At 32.8% G+C, this 24,244-nt stretch overlaps 1 protein-coding gene across 1 annotated transcript; it reads right to left on the minus strand.

Moving 5' to 3' along the window:
• Positions 1 to 1,758: 1,758 nt before the first annotated feature.
• LOC140442817 (uncharacterized) lies at positions 1,759 to 22,834 on the minus strand. Its single transcript, XM_072533789.1, has 4 exons — positions 22,496 to 22,834; positions 18,545 to 20,079; positions 6,278 to 6,605; positions 1,759 to 2,967 (listed from the first exon to the last, which is right to left on the minus strand). The coding sequence occupies exons 1-4, from the start codon at positions 22,626 to 22,628 to the stop codon at positions 2,144 to 2,146; spliced, it is 2,820 nt and encodes a 939-aa protein (XP_072389890.1). The 5' UTR covers positions 22,629 to 22,834; the 3' UTR covers positions 1,759 to 2,143.
• Positions 22,835 to 24,244: the final 1,410 nt, after the last annotated feature.

The following is a 24,244-nucleotide window of genomic DNA, read 5'->3' on the forward strand; positions in this document are numbered from 1 at the left end:
TTAAAGATATAATTGTTCAACCTCTAACAACTTTAATAAATCAATCAATATCTTATAATACTTATCCTCAAGTTTTCAAAACTGCAAAGGTAGTACCTCTGTTTAAGAATAAACTCTCTATTGATGATTATAACAATTATCGACCCATTTCTTTGTTGCCCATTTTATCAAAAGTTTATGAACGAATTTTAAAAAATCAAATTATTCTACACTTTGAATCTAATAAACTGTTTGCCATAAACCAGTACGGATTCCGAAAAAATAAAACAACAACTTTAGCCATTGATCATTTCACTAGTAATGTTTTGGAAGTGTTTGAAAAATATCTTGATACTCTTGCATCGTTTTTAGATCTTACTAAGGCTTTCTATTGTGTCACAGATAGTATTCTGCTTAGAAAACTTCCTTATTATAATTTTCATAGTGATGCTATTCAACTAATTGATTCATATCTATCAAATCGTGATCAATATGTTCACTTCAACCAGTGTGATTCTCAAAAACAATCTCTGTTGTTTGGTGTCCCTCAAGGCTCGGTTTTGGGTCCAGTATTATTTCTTATCTATATTAATGATCTAGTGTACTCTCAAAATGAAACAGTTGACACTGTTTTATTTGCTGATGACACTACTTTCTATGCAAGCTATCACCCTTCTGAATTCGACATCCTTGATTACCAAACATCTGAAAAAAACTTATTCAATTGGTTTTTAACTAACCGTCTCTCTTTGAACAACTCTAAATCACAAATTGTTAATTTTACTCTAAGAAATAACACTTGTGTTGAAAACGTTGCTCTACCACAATGTGTAACCGGAGCGAAGTTTCTGGGGATATATTTGGATGCAGGATTAACCTGGGAACAACATATAGTTAATCTATCGAAAAAGCTTTCCCGACAACTTTTCCTCTTTAGGAACCTTGTACAGGTGACTTCCAGGGAAACTATTTTAACAGCCTATCATAGTAATTTTCATTCTCATCTGACATATGCTATTCTCTCCTGGGGTCACTCTTGTCATATTGATAAAGTGTTTGCACAACAAAGAAAGTGTGTTCGTATTATCTCTAGGCTCTGTTATAGAGCAGACTGTAGAAACTCCTTTAGAGCTTTACAAATTTTGACTTTACCTTGTGTATATATTATGCAGTGTCTGTTGCACATTAAACAAAATCTTAGTCAATACAATGCGCATGTAGATTTTCACAAGTATCCCACCAGATTTAACAATAATCTTATACAAGAATTTAGCAGTCTTGAGAGATCCAGAAATGGTTCAAGGTATTTAGCCATAAAATTCTATAACTTAGTGCCAGCTAGAATAAAAGCTCTTAATTTTCATCAGTTTAAGGCGAAAATTAAGAGTTACCTTATAGTGAATGCCTTTTTTACATATGAGGAGTATTTTACCTCCAATTTTAATTTGTTGTAATTGTTGTAAGTATATTTTAAAACACTGTATCTATGTTTTGTGTTTATATTTATGTGTTTATTAACTATATTGACATATTTTATCTTTGACTTGTAAAAAATACTTTTGTATTGATTTATTACCAATAAACCATCTATCTATCTATCTATCTATCTATTTATTCCACTACTACTAATTCATCATCATTCAATCTTCGCTTATCCACTGCTGGACATAGATCTCCCTCATAATTTTCCATCTATTTCGATCTTGTGCCTCTTGCATCCAATTCCTATGACAACGTTTTAGATCGTCAGTCCAACGTGTTGGTGGACGACCTCTACTTCGGTAGGCATCATCTCTTGGTCTCCATTCCAGTATCCGCTTTGTCCATCTATTGTCTGTCATTCGAGCCACGTGACCTGCCCAGTTCCATTTTAGTGTTGCTACTCTCTCTACTGCATCAGCCACTCCTGTTCTTTGTCGTAGCTGGCCATTTGGGATCTTGTCTCGTAGTGAAACGCCCAACATAGCACGCTCCATCGCCCTTTGACACACACGGATCTTTTGAACTGTTCTCCTTGTCATGGTCAACGTTTCGGCACCGTAAGTTAACACTGGCAAAACTACTACTAATTACGTAATTGTAAAATTTGCCGTGAATTTGAAATTAGATCCCAATACACAACAAACAGCCAGTGTCATTGTCAAATGACAATGTCCACTGTGTGTTACTTTTCTCCAGTGTGCGATCTGATATGATATTTCAAAGTGCTCCCTTGAGTAAACTGTTTAAAGCAAATTTCACACTTGTAAGGCTTTTCTCCAGTGTGTATTCTCAAATGCTGTTTTAAACTCTCTGCTTGACTAAATGACTTAAAACAAATTTCACACTTGTAAGGCTTTTCTCCAGTGTGTGATCTTATATGATGATTCAAATTACAGACTTGAGTAAACTGCTTAAAACAAATTTCACACTTGAAAGGCTTTTCTCCAGTGTGTGATCTTATATGATGATTCAAATTACAGACTTGAGTAAACTGCTTAAAACAAATTTCACACGCATAAGGCTTCTCTCCAGTGTGCGACCTGATATGATATTTCAAACTACTTTTATGAATAAACTCCTTAAAACAAATTTCACACTTGTGAGACTTTTCTCCAATGTGCGATCTTATATGATGTTTCAAGTGACCTATTTGAGTAAACTGTTTGGAACAAATTTCACACTTGTGAGGCTTTTCTCCAGTGTGTATTCTCAAATGCTGTTTTAAACTATCTGCTTGACTAAATGACTTAAAACAAATTTCACACTTGTAAGGCTTTTCTCCAGTGTGTTTCCTTAAATGCGTTTTCAAATTTCCATCTCGACTAAATTGCTTAGAACAAATTTCACACTTGTAAGGCTTTTCGCCAGAGTGCACCCTCAAATGTCTTTTTAAATATTTCGATAATGTAAATTCCTTTAAACATGTTTCACACTTGTACGAATTTTTTTCGGAGTCTGTGGTCAAAGATTTTGCAGATTTACTTTTAATCACACTCTGAAGAAAACCTAAAATAAAAATCAAACTATATAACTTGAATGACCATACTAATAATAAAACTAAGATATAAAAGTTCATACCAAAAGAATAGTTTTTCAAGGTACAACTTCAATTTACAATTTGATCGCTGCCACATCGAGACATGCTGCACTTGTAATGAAATAAATTTAAAATTGCTGAGTTGATGATTTACAAGCGTAGATCATACAAATTCTACAATAAATTAAAAAGAGAAATTGACCAAGAAACAAAATCAAAAGAACTCGTTAACAATCCCTATCGATTTATGCAAAATATTCCACTACCCATGATTCCAGTATAGGAAAACTTTTATTTAATAGTGTTACATTTCAAATCACCTTGTATATGTTAAAACACCAAAATAGTGTTTTTTGGTGTTTTATTTGTTGTAAAAAAAGTGAACTCGAATGTAATGTGTCAGTCTTTGAAAGAGTAATCACTATTTTGTTTCGTGCCGTCTCTCATCTACCGTCTATCAACTTTGAAGGATACCCACATGGTTCCATTACTGAGAAAGTATGGAATGTGATTGGTTGGAATTTAAGATATGGAGTGTATGATGCTGGAATCTGAAAAGTGAGTAGAGTTGCTTGTAAATAAAAATTGTGTATAGTGTTTGATGTGTCTGTAGAACAAGCCAAAGGAGTAGTAGCAGTTTAAAGCGGCACTTATATCCTGTAGTAAGGAAAACAGGTGGAGTATATATGTAGTGGTAGTGCTAATTGGTGAAATGAAAATCCTTTCGATTAGTAAGAAAGTGTGTTCCTGTGAGATATATGTTTATCCAGGAGGTGTTTTGGAGAAACTAAAGTGGCGTTAGTGCGTGTGAGAGACTTTCACCAGCTGAGGAGAACAGGGGTGTTCTCTTACATAAACAAAACTTACATCAGTCAAACTGATTTTAATAAACGAATAGCAGAACATAAAAGGGCTTTCAATAATAGAAAAACAGATTCTACATACGCACTTCACCTTCTAGATCATAATCATTCTTTTAATGACGAATTTAAAATTCTTCACATTCAAAATAAAGGCCTTAAGCTAACTTTGTTAGAATCTGTGGAAATCAACAAATTAAAAAACACAGATATAATTCTGAATGACCAACTTGAGAAGAACAGTTTCCCCTCCTCAACTTATTTCATTAGAGACTATAAAGTGTAAACGCGTGCCAAAAATCGATCACTTGAGAAAAGCAATCAGCCGAAACAGCTGTAGTGATAAGAGTTAAAAATAAATTTTGTGGAAGTTTTGAAAACAAAGCTTTCAGTGTTTTATTGTTATATAAAATAATTTCCATCAAGTAACGGTCGAATCCATCAATCATATATGACTGAAAATAATATTAACTGGGATAACTGTGTAGGCGTGTGTACGGATGGTGCCCGAGCGATGTCTGAACAGTATGGAGGACTACAAGCTCTCATCAAAACCAAGGTTCCAAGTGTAAAATGGACACATTGTGTCATACATACACAGGCCTTAGCAGTAAAGAATGTTACACCTGAATTAATGTGATGGATAGCATTATTAAAGTGGTGAACTACATTAAAACACGACCTGTGAAATCAAGACTTTTCCATAAACTTTCAAGAAATGGGGGCCGAGCACACCTCTTTAATTTATTATTGCAACTCTCGTTGTCTCTCCAAAGGCAAGGTACTCGCACGTGTATACGAATTAAGAAATTAATTTTACACATATCTACATACAGATTCACATGATGATGCAAAAAACTTTATTAATTTAGAGTTTATAATAAAAATTAGAATACCTCTGTGACATATTTAACAAATTAAATGATCTTAATATGCCTTTACAGGGAAGCAACACTCATATAGTGCTATATAAAATTACTGGGTTTCAGAAGAAGTTGCTCTTATGGAAGAGAAAATTAAAAATTAGAAGATGAAGAAATTGACTGTTTCCTTGCTTTAAAAGGTATTCTACAAAAAAAAAATCGATAGAAATCCTTGATGCCTCTTTAAAAAATATGTTTATACAACACATGTTATCACTGAGTGAACACTGTAGTGAAACATTTTCCTGAAGATATGGAGCAATATGACTGAGTCAGAAACCCTTTCCTATCATCCACACCTTCGACATTTTCAACAGAGGAAGAAGAACAACTGACAGAATTGTCCTGTGATTCCAGCCTAAAGCTTCAATACGACAAGGACAAACTGTTTGAATTTTATAGATCACTTTCTCATGAATATCATCATCCCATCAGCACTGCTGCGTTAAAGGTTTTATTACCATTTGCGACTTCGTACTTGTGCAGAACGGGTTTTTCTGCAGTTGCAGTAAGTAAAAACAAGTACAGGTCAAACATAAACTTAGAAAAAGAAATGAGAGTGGCAATTTCCAAACTGAAGCCCCGGCTTCATGAGCTGTGCTCAAAAAACAAGCACATACCTCACATTAACCAGCCAGTTACATAAATAAATATCCCTTTTCATTTTTGTGCCTGTTTTGATTTAGTTCTTAATTTCTAACAAAAAATATAAATGTTCAAATAGTGTTTTTGTTACAACTAGAACCTGTTACTAGGCTAGTACTAAAATTGGTAAGTATTATTGGGGGCTAGGTTGAGAGGGTGTCGCAAAAAAATAGCAAAGTATCAAGGGCGTCACAGTACGAATAAGTTTGGGAAGCCCTGGTCTACATCATGGTATTTTTTACCAAATTTTTGGCGAAAAATTCAAATTTTTGAAAGCTCTTAAAATTTTTAAAATTCATTTAAAGACACTGTTTCCAACGCCACTTTTGTAGATCCTTAGACCCAAAAATAACCTAAAAAAAAATTTTTCGTTTTTTGATGATATCTTCGGTTTTATTCATTATAAAAACCTTTTTTTTAGTTTGTAGAATATTTTATTGTTTATATCATGGTATTTTTTACAACATTTTTGGCGGATAATTCAAATTTTTGAACTTGTTGGTAACATTAAGGACTCAGGCGGGATGTTAAATTTTGTCAACTAAGAAGAGAATATAAAAATCTATCATTGATCATAATGATCATGATCATTACATATGTTTCGCTGAATGTTCTATCTAAAATAATGTATAGCATTTTAGGAAAGTTGTAAACAAACACAAAACCAATAGTACAACTGACTCAACGATCCTTATGACTGTAGCTTCATGTGACAACATTGGCATATTTTAAATGGAAAGTACATAAAAATTAAATTTGATCAGCCAATAAAACGCATTTTACATTAGTTAACTAAAGCAGAATACACATTATTTACAAAGTCAATAATTGCAATTATAATTTGTACTTACCATGGGAACTTGTCTGATGTTCTTCATTCAAATCAAAATCATTCCACTTGATATTTTGATTCTGGGATTCCTCTGTTTTAACATCTTCAATGAAAACTGTTGTATTGATTTGATTGAACCAAATCTTTGAATCATCAATGTTGTTAAGATCAACTTTATAGTCAAGTTCAGAAAGCACTTCTTGTTCACATTCATTTTTGATCAAAAGTGGGGTATCTTTGCAATTCTCATTATCAGTTTCTTTTTCCATTTTACATTTTATATGAGATAATTCATTTTTGTATGAATATTTATCATCTTTTATTTCCAATTTACTTTTTCCTACTTCCTTTTATTTGGATTTGGGTTTACTGTACTGTATCTTACAATGAACTATGTTGTGCTCATAGCAATAGCATAGTTTAAATTTATGATTGTTCTTTAAATCTGAAAATAAACATCGAAGGAATGTTACATTTGACTTGGCTCCTAATGAGGGAGCTTACTGATTAACAATTTCAAAGGAGATCTAGTATTTACAATCCAAGGCAACAGCAAAACTTTAAGGCACAAATCTTAGGGACTGCCTCGGAAAGGTTCCCAAAGTGGATAAAAGAAAGAGAAGAGAGTATACATATCTGTTTGTGATTTAAACTAACATTGACTATAGCTTAAAACAAATTTATCTAAATGTTGCATGTATTTATTATTTCCATTGTAGAAAAATATAGTCTAAATCTTCAATTTGACCACATTTGCAAAACAGAACAGAGCTTGCATTAATATGGAAGAGAAAAACTGCAAATAAAGCATGACTAGTATATAATCTGATGATGTTAAGTGTTGTCTGTCTTTTATTTGAAGGGTTGATCTACAAAATTGGCAAGGCTATGAGTACAAGTACAAGGGATCTTAGAGATGGCCAATGGGACGATAGAAGGACGTGGAAGTTAGGCATCAGACAATGTCAAAAGACATTCTAAATCTATATATCAATTTTCAACTTTGGGTATGTTTAGGAAACTTTCTAAATTTGCCTACAAATCAACTTGTTCTTTGATATGTGCTTTTGATATCACTATCACAGGGGATCTGGACCAATTTGAAAGTGAAATTATTATTCTTTGATTCAATTAAAACAGTTATCCTATTCTTTACACTTGTAAGCAAATAATTTTGAAGGAGCCAATAACAAATGTCTAGTCTGATTTTAGTTGAATATATTGCAGTATGGGAATTAGGGGATGTTGTGGGAAAGTAAATTTTGGTGGTGAATTTGGCATCTTAGTCTAAACTAAACTCTAGAAAACACTCACCTGTTCAGTTCATATAGCGTTTGTTGGTGTAGATTTCATACAACCTCGTACTAATTAGTGCTTCTAATTGTATCGAGACTCATTTTTTAATTAATCATTAAAGTGCTAAGTGCTGAAAATATGCTTCCAACATCTAGATGAGACCTTGCTAGGCTGTAATATACTGTAAAAAGAGTAGATGCACCAGCTCCTCACCCAGTGCTTTAAATCACGAAAATGATCTCATGGGCAAGGGCAATTCGCATTTTAGTGCACTCTAACAGTCTAACCTAACCAAATATATTTCCTCAAGGCACCGCGTCACAGTGTTGCCGTATTTATTTTAGTAAAATATGTATATGAATGTTACAAATATAAAGTTACTTTTACGAAATAATAATTTGTGTTATGAGAAGCTACAAATTTTAAATAAGTATAAAACTTGCCATATTTTTTTTGTAAAATGTATACGAAGGTTTAAAATATAAGTTACTTTTACGAAATTATAATTTGTGTTATGAGAAGCTACAAGTTTTAAATAAGTATAAAACAAATATTTTCTGTTTAAATGCAGTTAAATATTGTAAATTAGCTCTTTCCAAATCTTATCTATTAGAACCTTATTATTAGGTATTGATTATCTTTAATTTAACTAAAATCTATGAATTTTTATATAATTTCAATGCATTTCTATTATATACGGTAATTTAATTAATACTATTAATTTTTTATATCATTTTAATAAATTTTATTGTATATGCATTTGTTTTTGCCATTTAAGATTGTGCCGAAGATCCTCAAGTATTTGTGGGACGTTTTCCCAGCGGTTTTTCACATTTGGTCTCAGTCCAGGTCCAGACCTCTCTTTCCTTGTCTAAGGTCCAGAGTATATATCCCCCCCCCGTCGCAGTTACAGGTTACAGCACGTTACAGTAAGAGTCTATATTCTTTGGTTACAGCTAAGATAGCCTCACTCACTCCTCACTCTCTTTTCTTTGATTCTTTGTATCATGACTATCATGCGGTAGCGGGTAAGTACTCCTCCACAATCCCAGTAGAGGATAGACTTACTTCAGGGATGCGACCCTGCCCTACGCGAGCCTTGATTGTCTCTCAACTCCTATGGAGAGAAATCATGTCCTAAACCCATTCCTACCCAATACCTACTATCCTACCAATTTCCCAAACCAACTCACCAACCCGCCAGGCAAGCGTGGTGTTTAAATGCCAAAACCCCTCAGCATGAATAGACATTCAAGAAAAGGGCCCTCAGTCCCCGGCAGCTCGCTAGTTCCCAACCAAGGTAGCGGTAGGATTCACGGACAGAGGGCAGAGGGTGCAAAGAATCTCCGGGATGTAAGAGGCTACCAAGAACGACGAACGCTGCACATAATTACGAATAATGTAAGAAGCTTATCCAAAGATGAAAAAATGACGGAACTGGAGGAAGAACTCAGACATGTGAAATGGGATATTATAGGAATTAGCGAAGTCAAAAGAAGAGGTGAAGATCAGGTCAAACTAAAATCAGGCAACATATTCCACTATAATGGGGAAACAGAATCGACAACTGGAGGAGTAGGTTTATTAGTACACAAAAAATTACAGAAAATGATACAGAGCATTGGCTGCATTTCCCCAAGAGTTATGTATATAAATCTAAGACTAAATAAGAGATACAATCTGAAAATAATCCAGGTATACGCCCCCACCAGCGATTACGAAGATGAGATTGTTGAAGCCTTCTATGAGGAAATCGAAAGAGCAAAAAAGCAGGAACCGGCCCATTACAATCTGATAATGGGAGATTTTAACGGGAAACTCGGAAGGAAAAAGGACGAACAAGAAGTAGCAATCGGAGATTTTGGAATCGGAGTAAGAAACGAAAGAGGCGAAATACTTACCAACTCTCTACTGCAACACAAACTGTATGCAATGAACACCTTTTTTAAGAAGAAACAGAGTAGAAAATGGACGTGGGTTAGTCCAGATGGAAGAACTAAGAGCGAATATGATTATATAATAACAGACAAAAAGCAAATTATTCAAGATGTCACTGTACTTAATAAACTATCAGTAGGAAGCGACCACAGACCAGTAAGAGCTAGAATAACGATAAACCTACAAAAAGAAAGAGCAAAGATGATAAACAGTGGCAAACGCATAGTTTGGAATTCACCAAATCAGCCAGAAGCGTACATAAAAAATATAGCAGAAACTTTACAGAGTAATAATCCCAAACCTCTAAGTATCGACGATCATAATAAATTAATTACAGACTCGGTTAGAAACGCACAACTCAAATTTTGCAAGAAAAATTACACCAAAAGTGAAAAGATTAGCAAAGACACAAAAGCTCTCATGGAAATACGACGAAACCTAAGCGAGAAAGAAAAGGGAAACAAAGAAGAATATAGAAAACTAAATAAAAGAATTTCAGCGGATATTAGAAGAGATATAAGAAGATATAATACTAATGTAATTACTCAAACAGTAGAAAAGAACAAAGGTTTAAAGATAATGAAAAGAGAACTCACACAAAGTAAAAAAGAAATATACAAGCTAGAAGATAAAGACGGAAAGGCAACAACAGATAAACAAAACATTCTGAAAATAACTAGAGAGTTTTATAAAGACCTCTATACCAGCCAAAGATCACAAGAAAATTTACCGACACGAGTAAAGACTCTCATAAATCAGGGATCGGAAATACTTTTACCCATTACTGTATCAGAAGTAAGATCAGCTTTAAAGGAAATGAAGAACCATCGATCGCCTGGTGACGATGGACTCGTTATTGAGGCAATAAAAGCAGGAGGAGAAATTCTATTAAAATCAGTAAGCGAACTGTTTAATAAATGCTTACATGCGGGTACGATTCCTAAAGACTGGAATAATGCAGCGATAGTCTTGTTACACAAAAAAGGTGATATTACTAAATTAGAAAATTATAGACCCATCAGCCTCTTGACACATATGTATAAACTCTTTATGAAAATCTTAACAAAGAGACTAACACCTAAACTAGATTTCTATCAGCCCAAAGAACAGGCAGGCTTTAGGAGAGGATATGGCACAAATGACCATTTGCACACCATAAAGATCTTAATTGAAAAATGCATCGAGTATAACATACCACTAGTTCTTGCATTTGTCGATTACGAGAAGGCTTTTGATACTGTAGAGTTTGAAACCGTACTGGAAGCCCTAAATCAAAGCCGAATAGATTACAGGTACACGTCACTAATCAAAAACATCTACGAGAACGCTACATCAAGTATACGACTACACGAAGACACAGAAAAATTCAGCTGAGGTCGAGGAGTAAGACAAGGAGACAATATTTCACCAAAATTGTTCACGGCAGCTCTAGAGTCAATATTTAAGAACACCCAATGGCAAGATATGGGCATCAATATAGATGGAGAAAGATTAAATCATCTGAGGTTTGCAGATGATGTCGTATTAATCGCAGATAACTTACAGGATACGGTTTCTATGCTACATTCGCTTAAAAGTCTGTCTGAAAGAGCAGGATTAAAGATAAACTTTGAGAAAACTAAACTTATGACAAATCTCGTAATGAGTGGAAATATAACTATCGACAATAATACCATACAACAAACAGACACTTACAAATATCTGGGACACGAGATCAAAATAAACAGAGACAATCAAACAAATGAAATACAGAGGCGAATAGGCCTGACATGGGCAGCATTTGGCAAACTAAGCCATATTCTAAAAAGTTCAATTCCCATGTGTCTCAAGCGAAAAGTTTATAACCAATGTGTTTTGCCTGTACAAACTTATGGAGCAGAGACTTTAACACTCACGCAGAAATCTGCGAATAAACTAAGAGTTACACAACGAGCCATGGAACGTGCAATGCTGAATGTGAGCCTCCGAGACCACATAACAAACCGACAAATCAGGCAAAGATCAGGAGTTCAAGACGTCATCGAAAGAACCACGAGACTTAAGTGGAACTGGGCAGGACACTTAGCCAGAACACAAGATGGACGATGGACAAGACGAATTATGGAATGGAGGCCTAGAAATTATAAAAGAAGCCGAGGACGACCACCGACTAGATGGACCGACGACATAAAAAGAGTAGCGGGAAACTGGCTACAAGCGGCCCAGTGTAGAGAACACTGGAAAGAACTGAGGGAGGCCTATGTCCAGCAGTGGACGGGATTGGCTGATTGATGATTGATGATCATGACCTCACTCAAACGAGTTTGACAATGACAGCACAGCAGAACGAAATCACGGAAATATTGTTGTTTGGCAGCGTTGAAATTTACATTACAAATGAAACATGCAATCAAAAGCATATTTAAAAATGAGTACTTTAAAATTATCAACAAAGAAAAAGTAAATAGTTTTAAAACAGTTTTTAGAAGTAAATAGTAAAATAAATAATAAAGTTAAAAAGATATTTGTTGCAATCTGGCAACTGGTGATTTAAGGGCTCTGATACTATTGCCAAATCTATCCGCTAACCTATCAAAGGGCAATTTTCAAAAAATGTTCTAATAATTAACTGCAATTAATATACAAAAAACAGATGTTAATTCATTCGTGTTTTATACAAGTTATCGAGTTGCAGAATCCATAAAATTATATAATAAAAATTTACGTTTTAAAAGCTTTCTCTCTTGTTAATTGAAGTATGTAACATATACATTATATGGACATGGCAACACTGCCAAGGCAATATTTCGTTCTGTGAAACTTAATTGACAACTCATTTGAGGCTATCTTCAAACAAAATCTAAAAGGAAATACCATGGTAAAATAAATACACATTTTCAAATAATAAGCAGATATTAAAATGTATCTACGAATACATAACATCCTGTAAATTTAAATTATAAGTAGTTTTAGGTATTCAAATCAAAAATTATAAATATGTCAAAAATTGAATGTGTATACCAACATATTACTTCATGTAAATTTATATTATAAATAGGCTTAGGTAATAAAAACAAAAATTGTAATTACCACAAATAGTCTGGCTAATTGGCTATGCCAAAGCCATTATACAATAAAAAAAAATAAATACACATGTATTCATTGTACCATGAGGAAATACCAAGAGACCCAATGGGAATGGGAAAAACGTTAGTATTAAAACCAAACTTCACACATTTCATACCTTTCACACCAAAGAATATAGATAATTTATTATTTTAAAACTTAAATTTAATTTATTAAAGCTGAATTACCGCAAATAATTTACAATGTTTAACAGCATATTATAAAGTAAAAGAAAAATATTTATGAATGCTGTTTTATACTTATTCTAAACTTGTAGCTTCTCATTACACAAATTATAATTTCGTAAAAGTAACTTTAATTTTTTTTATGCATATAAATATATATTTTACAAAAGAAGTATGGCAACACAGTGACTTGAGGAAAATATATTTGGTTATGTTGGGTGCTCTAAACTAATCATTGTCCGTTATGCCTATATTCCTGTATGCTATCTATGTTTATATTCTTTGCTTACGCCTTACCAAAATCCTTCATATTTTACTTTTTTATATATTTAACAGTGTTACCAGATGGATATTTTCAACAACAGGAGAAGAGGGCAATACAAAACAGGAGATTTCCTTTCAATAACAGTAGATTTATTTTTATTTTATATATTATATACATACCATAAAATAATTGTTGTATAATTCAACATATTTCAATAATTTGTCAAAACAAACTAACATTAGAGGACACAAAGTCAATGTTACACATGGAAGCATTTTTTATTTTAAATATAAAATATGATAGTACCGAATTACAAAAGGCGATATATTTACTAAAATGCGTCCGCTATTAGTCATAATTAATAAAAATTTTCACAAGTTTCCTCCATTTGAAGAACATCAGTGTTGATGAAGCAATGGTCCCTTACTATGGGCAATATGGATCAAAACAGTTTATTCGAGGTAAATACATTAGATGGAGCTACAAACTATGGGTCGGAACCACAAAACAGGGATATGTCGAGTGGTTTGAACCTTATCAAGGTACCACCATTCCACTTTCTTATACATATAAGAAATTAGGATTAGGAGCCAGTGTCTTATTATCATTTGCCGATAAATTGCAGTCTGATAACCCGGATGCGCCGTTCCACTTCTGTGATAATTTTTTCTCAGATGTGAGAACACGACGAGGAGCATGCTGTGGACCAGACCATCTTTTACTCCAAGGGAAGACAACAAAGAACAAACAAACTGGACCTGGAAAAACTGAAGATTCAGGAATGTAAAGAGAAGTTCGAAGAAAAAGTCGCAAATGAGTTAAAGACGCTAGAACAGCATTCCATAGAGGGCAAATGGAATAATATCAAAACAGCAGTACTGACAGCGGCAGCGTCCACCTGAGAACAAGATATGTAGAAATAAAAAATAGAGCCTATAAAAATGGACAAATCGAAAAAATGGAAAATTTTTTTCAAAAACAACGAAATTAGAGGGGCTTACGAATAACTAAAAAAGATAAAAAAAGTGGGTATAAACCTCAAACTAGTCTGTATAAAAATGAAAGTAGGCAAGTAATCAGTGACCAACAGAAAGGTACAGAAACCTGGAAGCATTGTTTTCAGACCCTACTTGGTATACAAGTAGACATGGAAGATGAAATGGGTACGAACTATGTAGAAGAGAATGAAGTAGAAGCTCCAACCATAGAGGAAGTTCTCGAAGCTATTAAGGCCCAGAAAAACCATAAATCCCCAGGAGTTGAAATACTAGCAGAATTATATAAGATAGGTGGCGACCACCTAGCAAGTCTCATCAAGTGTACGAATACAAAACCACCGAACAGAGTTTTTCAAAATTTCGCAAGGAGATGGGCTGGCCAACTTTGTTTAACCCGGCACTGGAGTATGCTGTTAGGCAAATGCAAACTGGACGAGGAAACCTACTGACCAACCGAAAGGTTCAACTGGCCGATGATATTAATATGAGTAGAACATCAACAGGAGCACAGGAAACGTGCGCAGTTAAAAACGCAAACAAAAATGCTAGGTCTGGAAATAACACAGAAAAAAAAAACAAAAATAATGATACAGACGAGAAGAAGAATAGTTCCACAAAACATTATACATGAAGATGACATTGAAACAGTTGGAAAGTTTACATACTTGGGAGTAGACATATACGCCGACAGATCAGAAGATGGGGAAAATCGGAAGAGAAAAACGCAGGCAAACAGAGCTTATTTTGCCTTCTCCCATATATTTTGGTCTAAAAATGTCCAGCGAAATACAAAGATGAGAATCTATAAAACCTTAATTCGACCAATAGCATGCTATGGTAGTGAAGCATGGGTCCTGAAAGAAACATCCAAAAGCAAACTCGATACATTTGAAAGGAAAGTACTGAGGAGAATACTAGGACCTGTAAGGTAAAACGGAATCTTCAGAAGTCGATAGAACAACGACCTTTATCAACTTTATAAGGAAGCACCACTGTCAGACTTCATTAGAATACAAAGATTGTAATGGGCCGGACATGTTATAAGAATGGGAGAGGATAGGCTACCAAAAAGAACACTGAATGCTAGAATGCAAAGAAAGAGACCGGATGGAAAGCGCTGGGAAGACACAGTAAACAGCGACGCATAAGCTCTTTTAGGAGTCCGTGGAGGCAAAAAATAAAGGAGGCAAAAAATAGTGGAGGCAAAAAATAAAGAAGGCCAAGGCTCAATTCGGGCCGTAGTGCCGTAGAAGAAGAAGAATGGTGGGAAAATGGATCATCTGGAATTCAGAAGATGCATAGCGTCAGGGTTACTGGAAATGTATAAGAAAACAACTAAACGCGGACCGTCAAAATAAAGTCAACTTACACATTTTGAGTCAAGCTATGATAGATTAGACCATATATAGTCATTTATCAAGAAAAAAAAAACAAAGTGTGGTGTATGTCGTAAGCAGGCAGCGTTCAGATGTAACAAGTGCGATGTTGGACTTCACCCTAAATCATGTTTTCTTAGATATCATAAATTTATTGTATAATAAAATCATTGATCCTTATGTAGCTTGGATTCCTACTGTTGGTTACAACATTTTATTAATAAAACTTGTATATAATTGAAGTAGAAAGCCATTCATAGCAGAATTTATTAAAACTTTTGAGGTAAAAAGTTTTAGGAGTATCTGGGTTAAGGATCCTTTGCTCCAGGGTTATCGAGTTTTTCACTAAAATTGAAAGATTAATATTATGAACTTAATTGTCAATATCATTAATGTTCTTCATGATTATCACCAGAGATTTTTGCCAGTAATTTGGGTGAACTTTCCGTATTTCTTGTTCCAGTTGAACTGTCCAGTTCTTGGCACTGTATCATTGAGTATACACTATCGTAAGTAGCCGAGTGAAAATCAGCCCGAAAATTCTTAATTTCGCGCATTTAGTTCTGATGGTATGGATACAGTCTCGACAAAATGGCTGAGCACGCGTGTTGTTCCAACCAACAAATGGTAAGTGTTTATATTAGTTTATCGTTTTTCATTGTACAGTGCTAATTTTTTGGGAACTTATTTTTGAAACATTATACTGTTTATGTATAAACTAATTTTTGGTGTAATGTAAATATTTTGTTAGCAAATCGATTCAAAACTTTATGTATTGTATAGTATACACCGCCCGATATGGCTTATTTGACATTAATTTTTTTCAGACTAAAACAAGGAGAATTGATAGAATAATGGCTCTTTTGCCTCCAGTTGGTGCTGAAAGCGACCCAGAGAGTAGTGGTGATGACGAACAAGAGGTATTATCTCGTAATTTTTTGAAAACATTCACAGAAGACACAGATGATGTTGAAGAAAATATAACTTCTGAGAAGATATAGAAGAAGCTGTAGAAATATTATCTGTTTCAGTCAGTAAAGGAAGACTAGCAGCAGCTACTCCTTCAGTAGTGCCACAATTTTCTCCAGTAGTGATATTGTTCTCCATTTTCTAGTATACGGTGCAATGGACAGGTGCAGAAATTGCAAGAAGGGACAAACTGCCATATTTTGTAACAAGTGTAATATTAGACTATGTTTAGTGTAGAACAAGAATTGTTTTATAGATGTTCACATTAATAAATAAATATTTTTGATTAAATTTTGATAGTTCATTCATATTCCTTGTCCTTCATAATTTGGCAATGTATGATATGCTATACAGACCTATTTTTCGGTCTATTTGGCGATGTATACTCTGGTATACAATCCAAATTTTTGACATATACAGGGTGAGTCACGCTCAACGGGACGGAGCCTACCGGGGAAATGGCTAAAGATATTAAAAATTCCTTTTGTAGGAATACGTAGGTCAGTACCGGCTACAAATCAAAATTTGTGAGATATATACAGGGTGTCCCAATTTGGCGTAATGATATAAACTTATAAGAAAAAAGAGAAAAGAGAAAAAGAAAAATATTACGTAGGATCCTGGGCCCAATAAGTGAAAACAACAACTGGCGAATTAGGTACAATAGAGAAATATACGAGCAATATAGCGAACCACCTCTAGCACAACATACTAAACTGCAGAGATTACGATGGGCAGGGCACGTGGTCCGCATGCATGAGAATAGAATCCCCAGAAAATTATTAAATGCAAGAATGCAGGGAAAAAGACCTGTTGGAAGACCTAAAAAGAGATGGGAAGATGAAGTCGATGAGGATGCCAGGAACTGCCTGGGAACGCGTTCATGGAAAAGAACAGCGGTAAATAGAGATGGTTGGAGAAGCCTGTTGAAGGAGGCCAAGGCCCGATTTGGGCTGTAGCGCCATTGGATGGATGGATGGATATAAACTTATACTTTTTTAAATGGAATAACCTATATTTCACTTTAATTTTGAATTCTACTGAACAAAATAATTACTTTATTCAACATTCCCTATACCTATTTTTGACCGGTTTCGATTTATTTGGGTTTTTCTGAAAATGTACTATTCGCGAAATTAATTAATTACACAATATCGCATCAATTATAATTAACGCCTTTTTGTCAATTAATTTTCAAGTGTCCATGCTTTACATCAGAATAATTACCAATTGAAATTAATCTACAGAGTGTTCACAATACGAAGTGTCAATGCTGTATAATAGTTTGTGTAATTACTTTCTTAACTTAAATGGGACACCCTGTATTTTACTTTAATTTTGAATTCTAATCAAAAAAATAATATTACTTTATTAAACAATCCCTATACCTATCCTTTATAATTTTCGATTAATTTGGGTTTTTTTGAAAATGCACTATTCTTGAAATTAATTAATTACACTTTATTACATAAAGTTAAACAAAACACACTAGAAACAAATTAATTTACATTAAATGTTCAAAATGGTGTCCATTTTCTTCAATACATAACCTCACTCTGTGTTCAAAATTTTGTTTTACTCTTCTTAGCATTTTTGGAGTAACTGTTGCAAACGCATTACAAATACGCGTTTTCATGTCTTCAGCGGTTGTAGGTGGAGTTTGATAAACCAAAATTTTAATATATCCCCAAAAAAAAAGGTCCATTGATGTTAACCCAGGTGATCTAGGGGGCCAATTGACAGCACCACCCCTACCTATCCACTTTCCGGGAAATTTTCTGTCTAAATATTCTCTAACGTTACGCGTGTAATGTGCTGGAGCACCGTCTAGCTGCAGAAACATTGTTCTTCTAAAATTTAAAGGGATATTTTGCAAAAGTATCCAAAAGTCTCTTCGTAGAAATCTTAAAAACTTTTGTCCATTTAAATGGCCATTAAAAAAATACGGTCCTATCACATGTTCTCCTATTATTCCACCCTATACATTAAGGGACAATCGGTTTTGTCGATCAGTACATCTATATTCATGTTGTATATTCATGTCATATATTTTTTTTTGTTGTTATAGAATATTTGTATGATGCCCAAACAGCAAACATACCAATTTTTAGATTCAAAATTAACCTTTTGCCAAGTTAAGGGATAAACAAATTACAGTTTTTTATGACATTTTCCATTGTGATCTTTCATGTGTCGATTTAAATTAAACTTTCTACAAAATTTCTTGAGGCAAACTTCACATTTATAAGGCTTTTCTCCAGTGTGAACTCTCAAATGCTCTCTTAAAGTACTTTTTTGGACAAACTGCTTAAGACAAATTTCACATTTATGAGGTTTGTCTCCAGTGTGAGTTTTCATATGTACTTTTACAGAATATGTAGTGGAAAAGTTTCTAAAACAAATGTTACATCTATGAGGTCTCTCTCCCGTGTGAACATTTATATGTTTTTTTAAAACAGTTGCCGTAGAAAACTTTTTAGAACAAATTTCACATTTATAAGGTCTTTCCCCAGTGTGAACTCTTAAATGCTCTCTTAAAGTACTTTTTTGGACAAACTGCTTAAGACAAATTTCACATTTATGAGGTTTTTCTCCAGTGTGAGTTCTGACATGTGTATTTAATGAATATGTAGTGGAAAAGTTCCTTAAACAAATGTTACATCTATAAGGTCTTTCTCGATTGTGAATATTTCTTTTATGTTGAGTTAGGGTCCAATTTTTAGAAAACTTCATAAAACAAATGTCACAACTATAAGATCTTTCTCCGGAGTGAAGTTTTATATGATTAATTAATGTGTCTTTAGTAGCAAAATTTTTAAGACAAGTTCCACAAGTATAAGGTTTTTTTCCGGTGTGCGATTTCGTATGTTTATTCAATCCGGTTTTTTTAGCAAACCGCCTAAAACAAATCTCACATTTATAAGACCTTTCTTCACTGTGAATTTTCATATGATCCTTTAAGGTACTTTTTGTAATAAACTGTTTAAAACAAATTTCACATTTATAAGGCCTTTCTCCAGTGTGAACGTTCATATGATCATTTAAGTTACTTTTTCTAGTAAACAGCTTAAGACAAATTATACATTTATGACGCTTTTCTCCAGTGTGAGTTTTTATGTGTTCATTTAAAGTACTTCTCTGTTTGAACTGGTTAAGACAAATGTCACATTTATAAGCCCTTTCTCCAGTGTGAACTGCCATATGTACTTTTAAAGAAAATTTTCTACCAAACTTTTTAAGACAAACTTCACATTGGTGAGGTTTTTCACCCGTGTGACTTTTTAAATGTTCCTTTAAACCACCCTTTTGAGAAAACCGCTTAAGACAAATTTCACACTGATAAAGCTTTTCACCAGTGTGTGTCCTTAAATGTATCTTCAACTTTATCCTTTGTAAAAACTTCTTAAGGCAAATATCACATTTAAAAGGTTTGTGTCCAGTGTGAATTTTCATATGACCATATAAAAGTTTTTGCTTACTAAACTCCTTAAAGCAAATTTGACATTTATGTTGTACTTTAGTGTGTGATTTTACGTGATTTGTCATATTTCCTTTGTGGAAAAACTGCTTAAAACAAATTTCACATTCATATATTCTTTCTCCCCCAGAGATTTGTGGATTCGTATGTTTTTCTGTATTACATGGTTTCCTTCTGATAATTTTCGTTTTATTGGCTTTTTGGGAAACACCTAAAATAAACATCCAAAAATAAAACTTGGTTTTTTAAGGAAAATAAAAAAAATTAGTGAAGAAATTTTAATAACAAAGTATCAAAAAATAAAGAAAGAAGAAAATAAAAACGCAAACCATTCGTCTTAGAATAACTCAAATTATTAAAAAAAAAAGAAGTAATTTTGAAGCAAAAAACATTTTTTTATGATTTTTATAATGGCTGTCATCCAGGAAAATTTTCCATGGAGATAGTTTTTCCATTGAGAAACATCTTTTTTTGAGATTTTTTTTATTTTTAAAGCAATATGTAGAAATAATTAAATATGATAATTTGTTTTTTTTTTCAAAAAGTCTATTAGAAATAAATTATTTACGAAGTTTATTGAAGAAGTATATATTATTTATAAATTTAAAAAATTACTTCAAATATTACTAAAAAAAATAAAAAACTGAAAAAAAGTGTTTAAACAAATTAGATGGTTTAACTAAATAATATATATTTTTATATAAATAATAAATATATATATATATATATATATATATATATATATATATATAAACAATATATATATATATATATATATATATATATATATATATATAAACAATATCATATATTTTTCAGTTGCCCCAGAAATATTATAACTTCATCCAGATTAATAAATAATTTACATAAACACAATATTTAGCCCCTTGGAACCTTCAGTACCTATTATCATTAGACTCGAGAGCAGTGTATGATTTATTAGTTATGTTTTTAAAAAATAGTAAAATAACCATGTAAATAATTACACATTAGTTAATAACTTAACCTTTGTCTCTAACCCAACTGTTTAAATTCCTTTCTTACAGTGGCCTAGTGTTGTATGTAAAAAAAATGCCTTGATGGGCCCCTAGGCGAGAAGAGAGTGACCCTGAAAGTATATGCCAAAAAAAAAAAAAAAAAAAATTATAATTATATAATTTTTAAACTATTTGACAGATCTATTTGAAAAATGGATCATGCTTTAGGCACCAAAAGACATTATATGTAACAACATTATATGTAATATAAAGGTTATAAGTTTATTTTTAAAAAAGTTGTTAACATTTATATAAAAAAAAAACAAAATTTACGACTTATTTTGAAGGTTTTTATATGATTTATAAGTTTCTTAGTATCAAATTTGTTTCAAATGATTCAATTTTTGCTGATAGATGAAAAAAGAGAAAATTTACCATTTTTTGACCTTAATTTGTTAATAACAAATTAAGTAAAAAAATTCGACTGCATGAAACATATAGGTTCTTGTTATAGAGGTCCATACTATTCAAAACAACTGTCATTTGCCTGGCCAAACGCATTTTACGAAAGAAAGCTTATTTCTTTTTTTTTTAAATCATGAATTTGGAAAAATAGTTTCTTACACATTCAACATATATGGCATCTGAATCTCAATAAACATGAATATTGTATCGGAATAACATGTCTTAATGTTTTTCGGTTAAAAATAAAATGTGATCTCCTGGGTAGATATCCCGGTACCTATGTTACCACATTTGAAACTCTAGAACTAAAACATATGATTTCTGAGTCTTGTGACAATGAGAACTTTTGATCAGCATACATCATTCTGTATATAATCCATATTGATCACAAGTCTGGTTTATTTTATTCATTCGCAAGGTCTTCTCTGCAATTAGTCAGCTATGACAAGGTTGTAAGGAGTTCTCTATGAAGAATTGTTTATTGTGAAATTTCTATGAAAAATTTGCTTCAATACTTAAAGCATATACATAACTTTATAAGGTAATGAAAAAATATGACCCTTGTCTCTTTCTACTTTATGCAGACTTCTGAAAGAAATCAGATTTGCTGCTTATAAAGAAACGTGGCTGAAGAACCATCATGGTGGAGCAAGAGACGATATGCAATATCATATATTTGGATGAATCTGGTGATGCATTTGGTAGGTTAAAAACACCTACCAAAATAGATCCATGATATGTTTTATTGCATACAGGTTTTTCAGGTTTCATTTCTGGCACATAGTGTGTTTTTATGACAAAGAAAAATACTAGATAAACAATAACAAAATCTAACTTAACCCTGGTAAAAAGCAGACATTTTCTGTTAAAATTAGGATAAATTAAGATAAACTGTGAAAATATATAATTAAAAATATAATAATTTTTTTCTAGTAAGTACACATGCATTGTATTAATTTGGCAACATTGGATAGAATTAAAATTATTTAACTAAGTGTAAATTAAAAATTAATTATTTTAAACCCAAGCCAAATTAGCAACAGATGGAAGTACACATTTTTATACTTCAAATATGAATTACTAATTCAGATTTTAGAGATAAGTCTAATGTGCAGCCTAGGTAATACACCATGTATGATATTAATTGCAAATGCATTAACTAATTGTACATTTTTCAGAACTTACTTGTCTTTTCTAGATTACCTTGATTGCATAATTCATCTTTTAATTCTCCAAGATCTATTTCTGTGGATAGCAGAACCACCAATCTTTTGTCACATTCTATAAACTCGTCCTTAACTTCGGTTTTAACTTCCATAGTTGATATTTATATATAAAAAAAATATTTCAGCAAGCGATAAGCGATGCAAGCACAAGCAAGCAACAAAAATGACAAACAAAAAACAAAATAAAAACACGCCAAGCCAACACGTCCAATGTCAATGCTCAATGCACATGCACAATGCACCACGAGTTTACATCACGGTCGCCAACAAATAGTGCTGGCGGGCGAATCGCCTCGCAGCGAAGCCATAAAAAACAGAAGAAGAAGGAGCACGAGCCTAGACACTCTCTTTCCTTGTCTAAGACCACGAGCATCACGAGTAACTCACCGTGCTCACCGGACTTATCCGAATAATCCGAACCACAGAATAAATAATAAGTTTATTATTCTGTGTCCGAACATCATAGGCACAGACCACTAATAACAGGGGTTAGGTGATCTGTGATCATAGGCCTTTTGAACATTTTATTTTTCACATTTAGGCCCAGTGAAGATAGCGTCAAATGGGTTTGACAAAATGAAATTTTGGTGTTTGGCAGTGTTGAAATTTACATTACAAATGAAACATACGCAATCAAAAGCAAAAAGACATTAAAAAACTAATACTTAACTATTACCAAAAAAAAGAAAAAGTAAATACAGTCTGTCCCAAACCCTTCTTTCAGTGCGTCACTAATTTTGACATAATATAGGATTTTAAGAATGTCGAGAATTATTGCATGTCATTTTAGTTAAATTTGACAGTTGCATGATCGTAATCCCTCTTTTTCTAATTGAAAATAATTTAATAATTTTAATATTAGTCTTTGTTCTTTCTCGATATATCTCGGCATATTTAAAATATTTTTATGACAATAAATACAAAATTAAATTTTCACTGTAAAATGTCTGATAATACTAACCTGGAATGACAATTATTTTATCACTTGACGTTGTGAAAGTACTGTCAAGATCGAGACCTTCTGCGTCAAATTATATTTATATCATTGATTGGATATCTATTTAGCGTATTCTAAACTCCAACCAATTATACATCCGTAACTAGAATTAGCTTTACGATAAATAATTTTCTAAGTTCAATGTATAATAATCACAGACTCACGTTTTTTTCTGTCACTTCTAGCTTAATGTGTTAGAGAGAATTCGATCAACTATGGCGCACTGAAAGAAGGGTTTGGGACAAACTATAGTTGTAAAACAGTTTTTAAAAGTAAATAGTAAAATGTCAATATAAATAATAGAGTTAAAAAGACATCTATTGCGATCTGGCAACTGGTGGGTTGAGGGTTATCACTCTATTGCCAAATCTATCCGCTAACCTACCAAAGGGCAATTGCCAAAAAAATTCTAATAATTGCAATTAATATCAAACGAAACAAATATTAATTTATTAATGTTTTATGTAAGGTATAAAATTGCAGAATCCATAAAATAATATAATAAAAATGTACATTTTAAAAGTTTTATCTCTTTGTATTTGAAGCATATAACATACATTATAAGGACACTGCCAACGCAATATTTTGTTCTGTGAAATTAAATTGACTGGTAACTTGAGGCTATCTTCACTGGGCCTAAATGTGAAAAATGTCTGCACCGGGACTCCGTGCCACATAGAATTCTATCGTAGAATTCTATTATCGTTTTCT

Source organism: Diabrotica undecimpunctata, chromosome 1 (assembly GCF_040954645.1).
Source record: "Diabrotica undecimpunctata isolate CICGRU chromosome 1, icDiaUnde3, whole genome shotgun sequence".
NCBI classification, from domain to species: domain Eukaryota; kingdom Metazoa; phylum Arthropoda; class Insecta; order Coleoptera; family Chrysomelidae; genus Diabrotica; species Diabrotica undecimpunctata.

Excerpts from the sequence above, each read along its gene's own strand:
- LOC140442817 (XM_072533789.1), bottom strand. The coding sequence starts at position 22,628 with ATGGAAGTTAAAACCGAAGTTAAGGACGAGTTTATAGAATGTGACAAA. Across the intron at positions 20,080-22,495 it reads AGGTAATCTAGAAAAGACAA|GTGTTTCCCAAAAAGCCAAT; the intron begins GTAAGTTCTGAA and ends TGTTTATTTTAG. Across the intron at positions 2,968-6,277 it reads ACATCAGACAAGTTCCCATG|GTTTTCTTCAGAGTGTGATT; the intron begins GTAAGTACAAAT and ends TTTTTATTTTAG.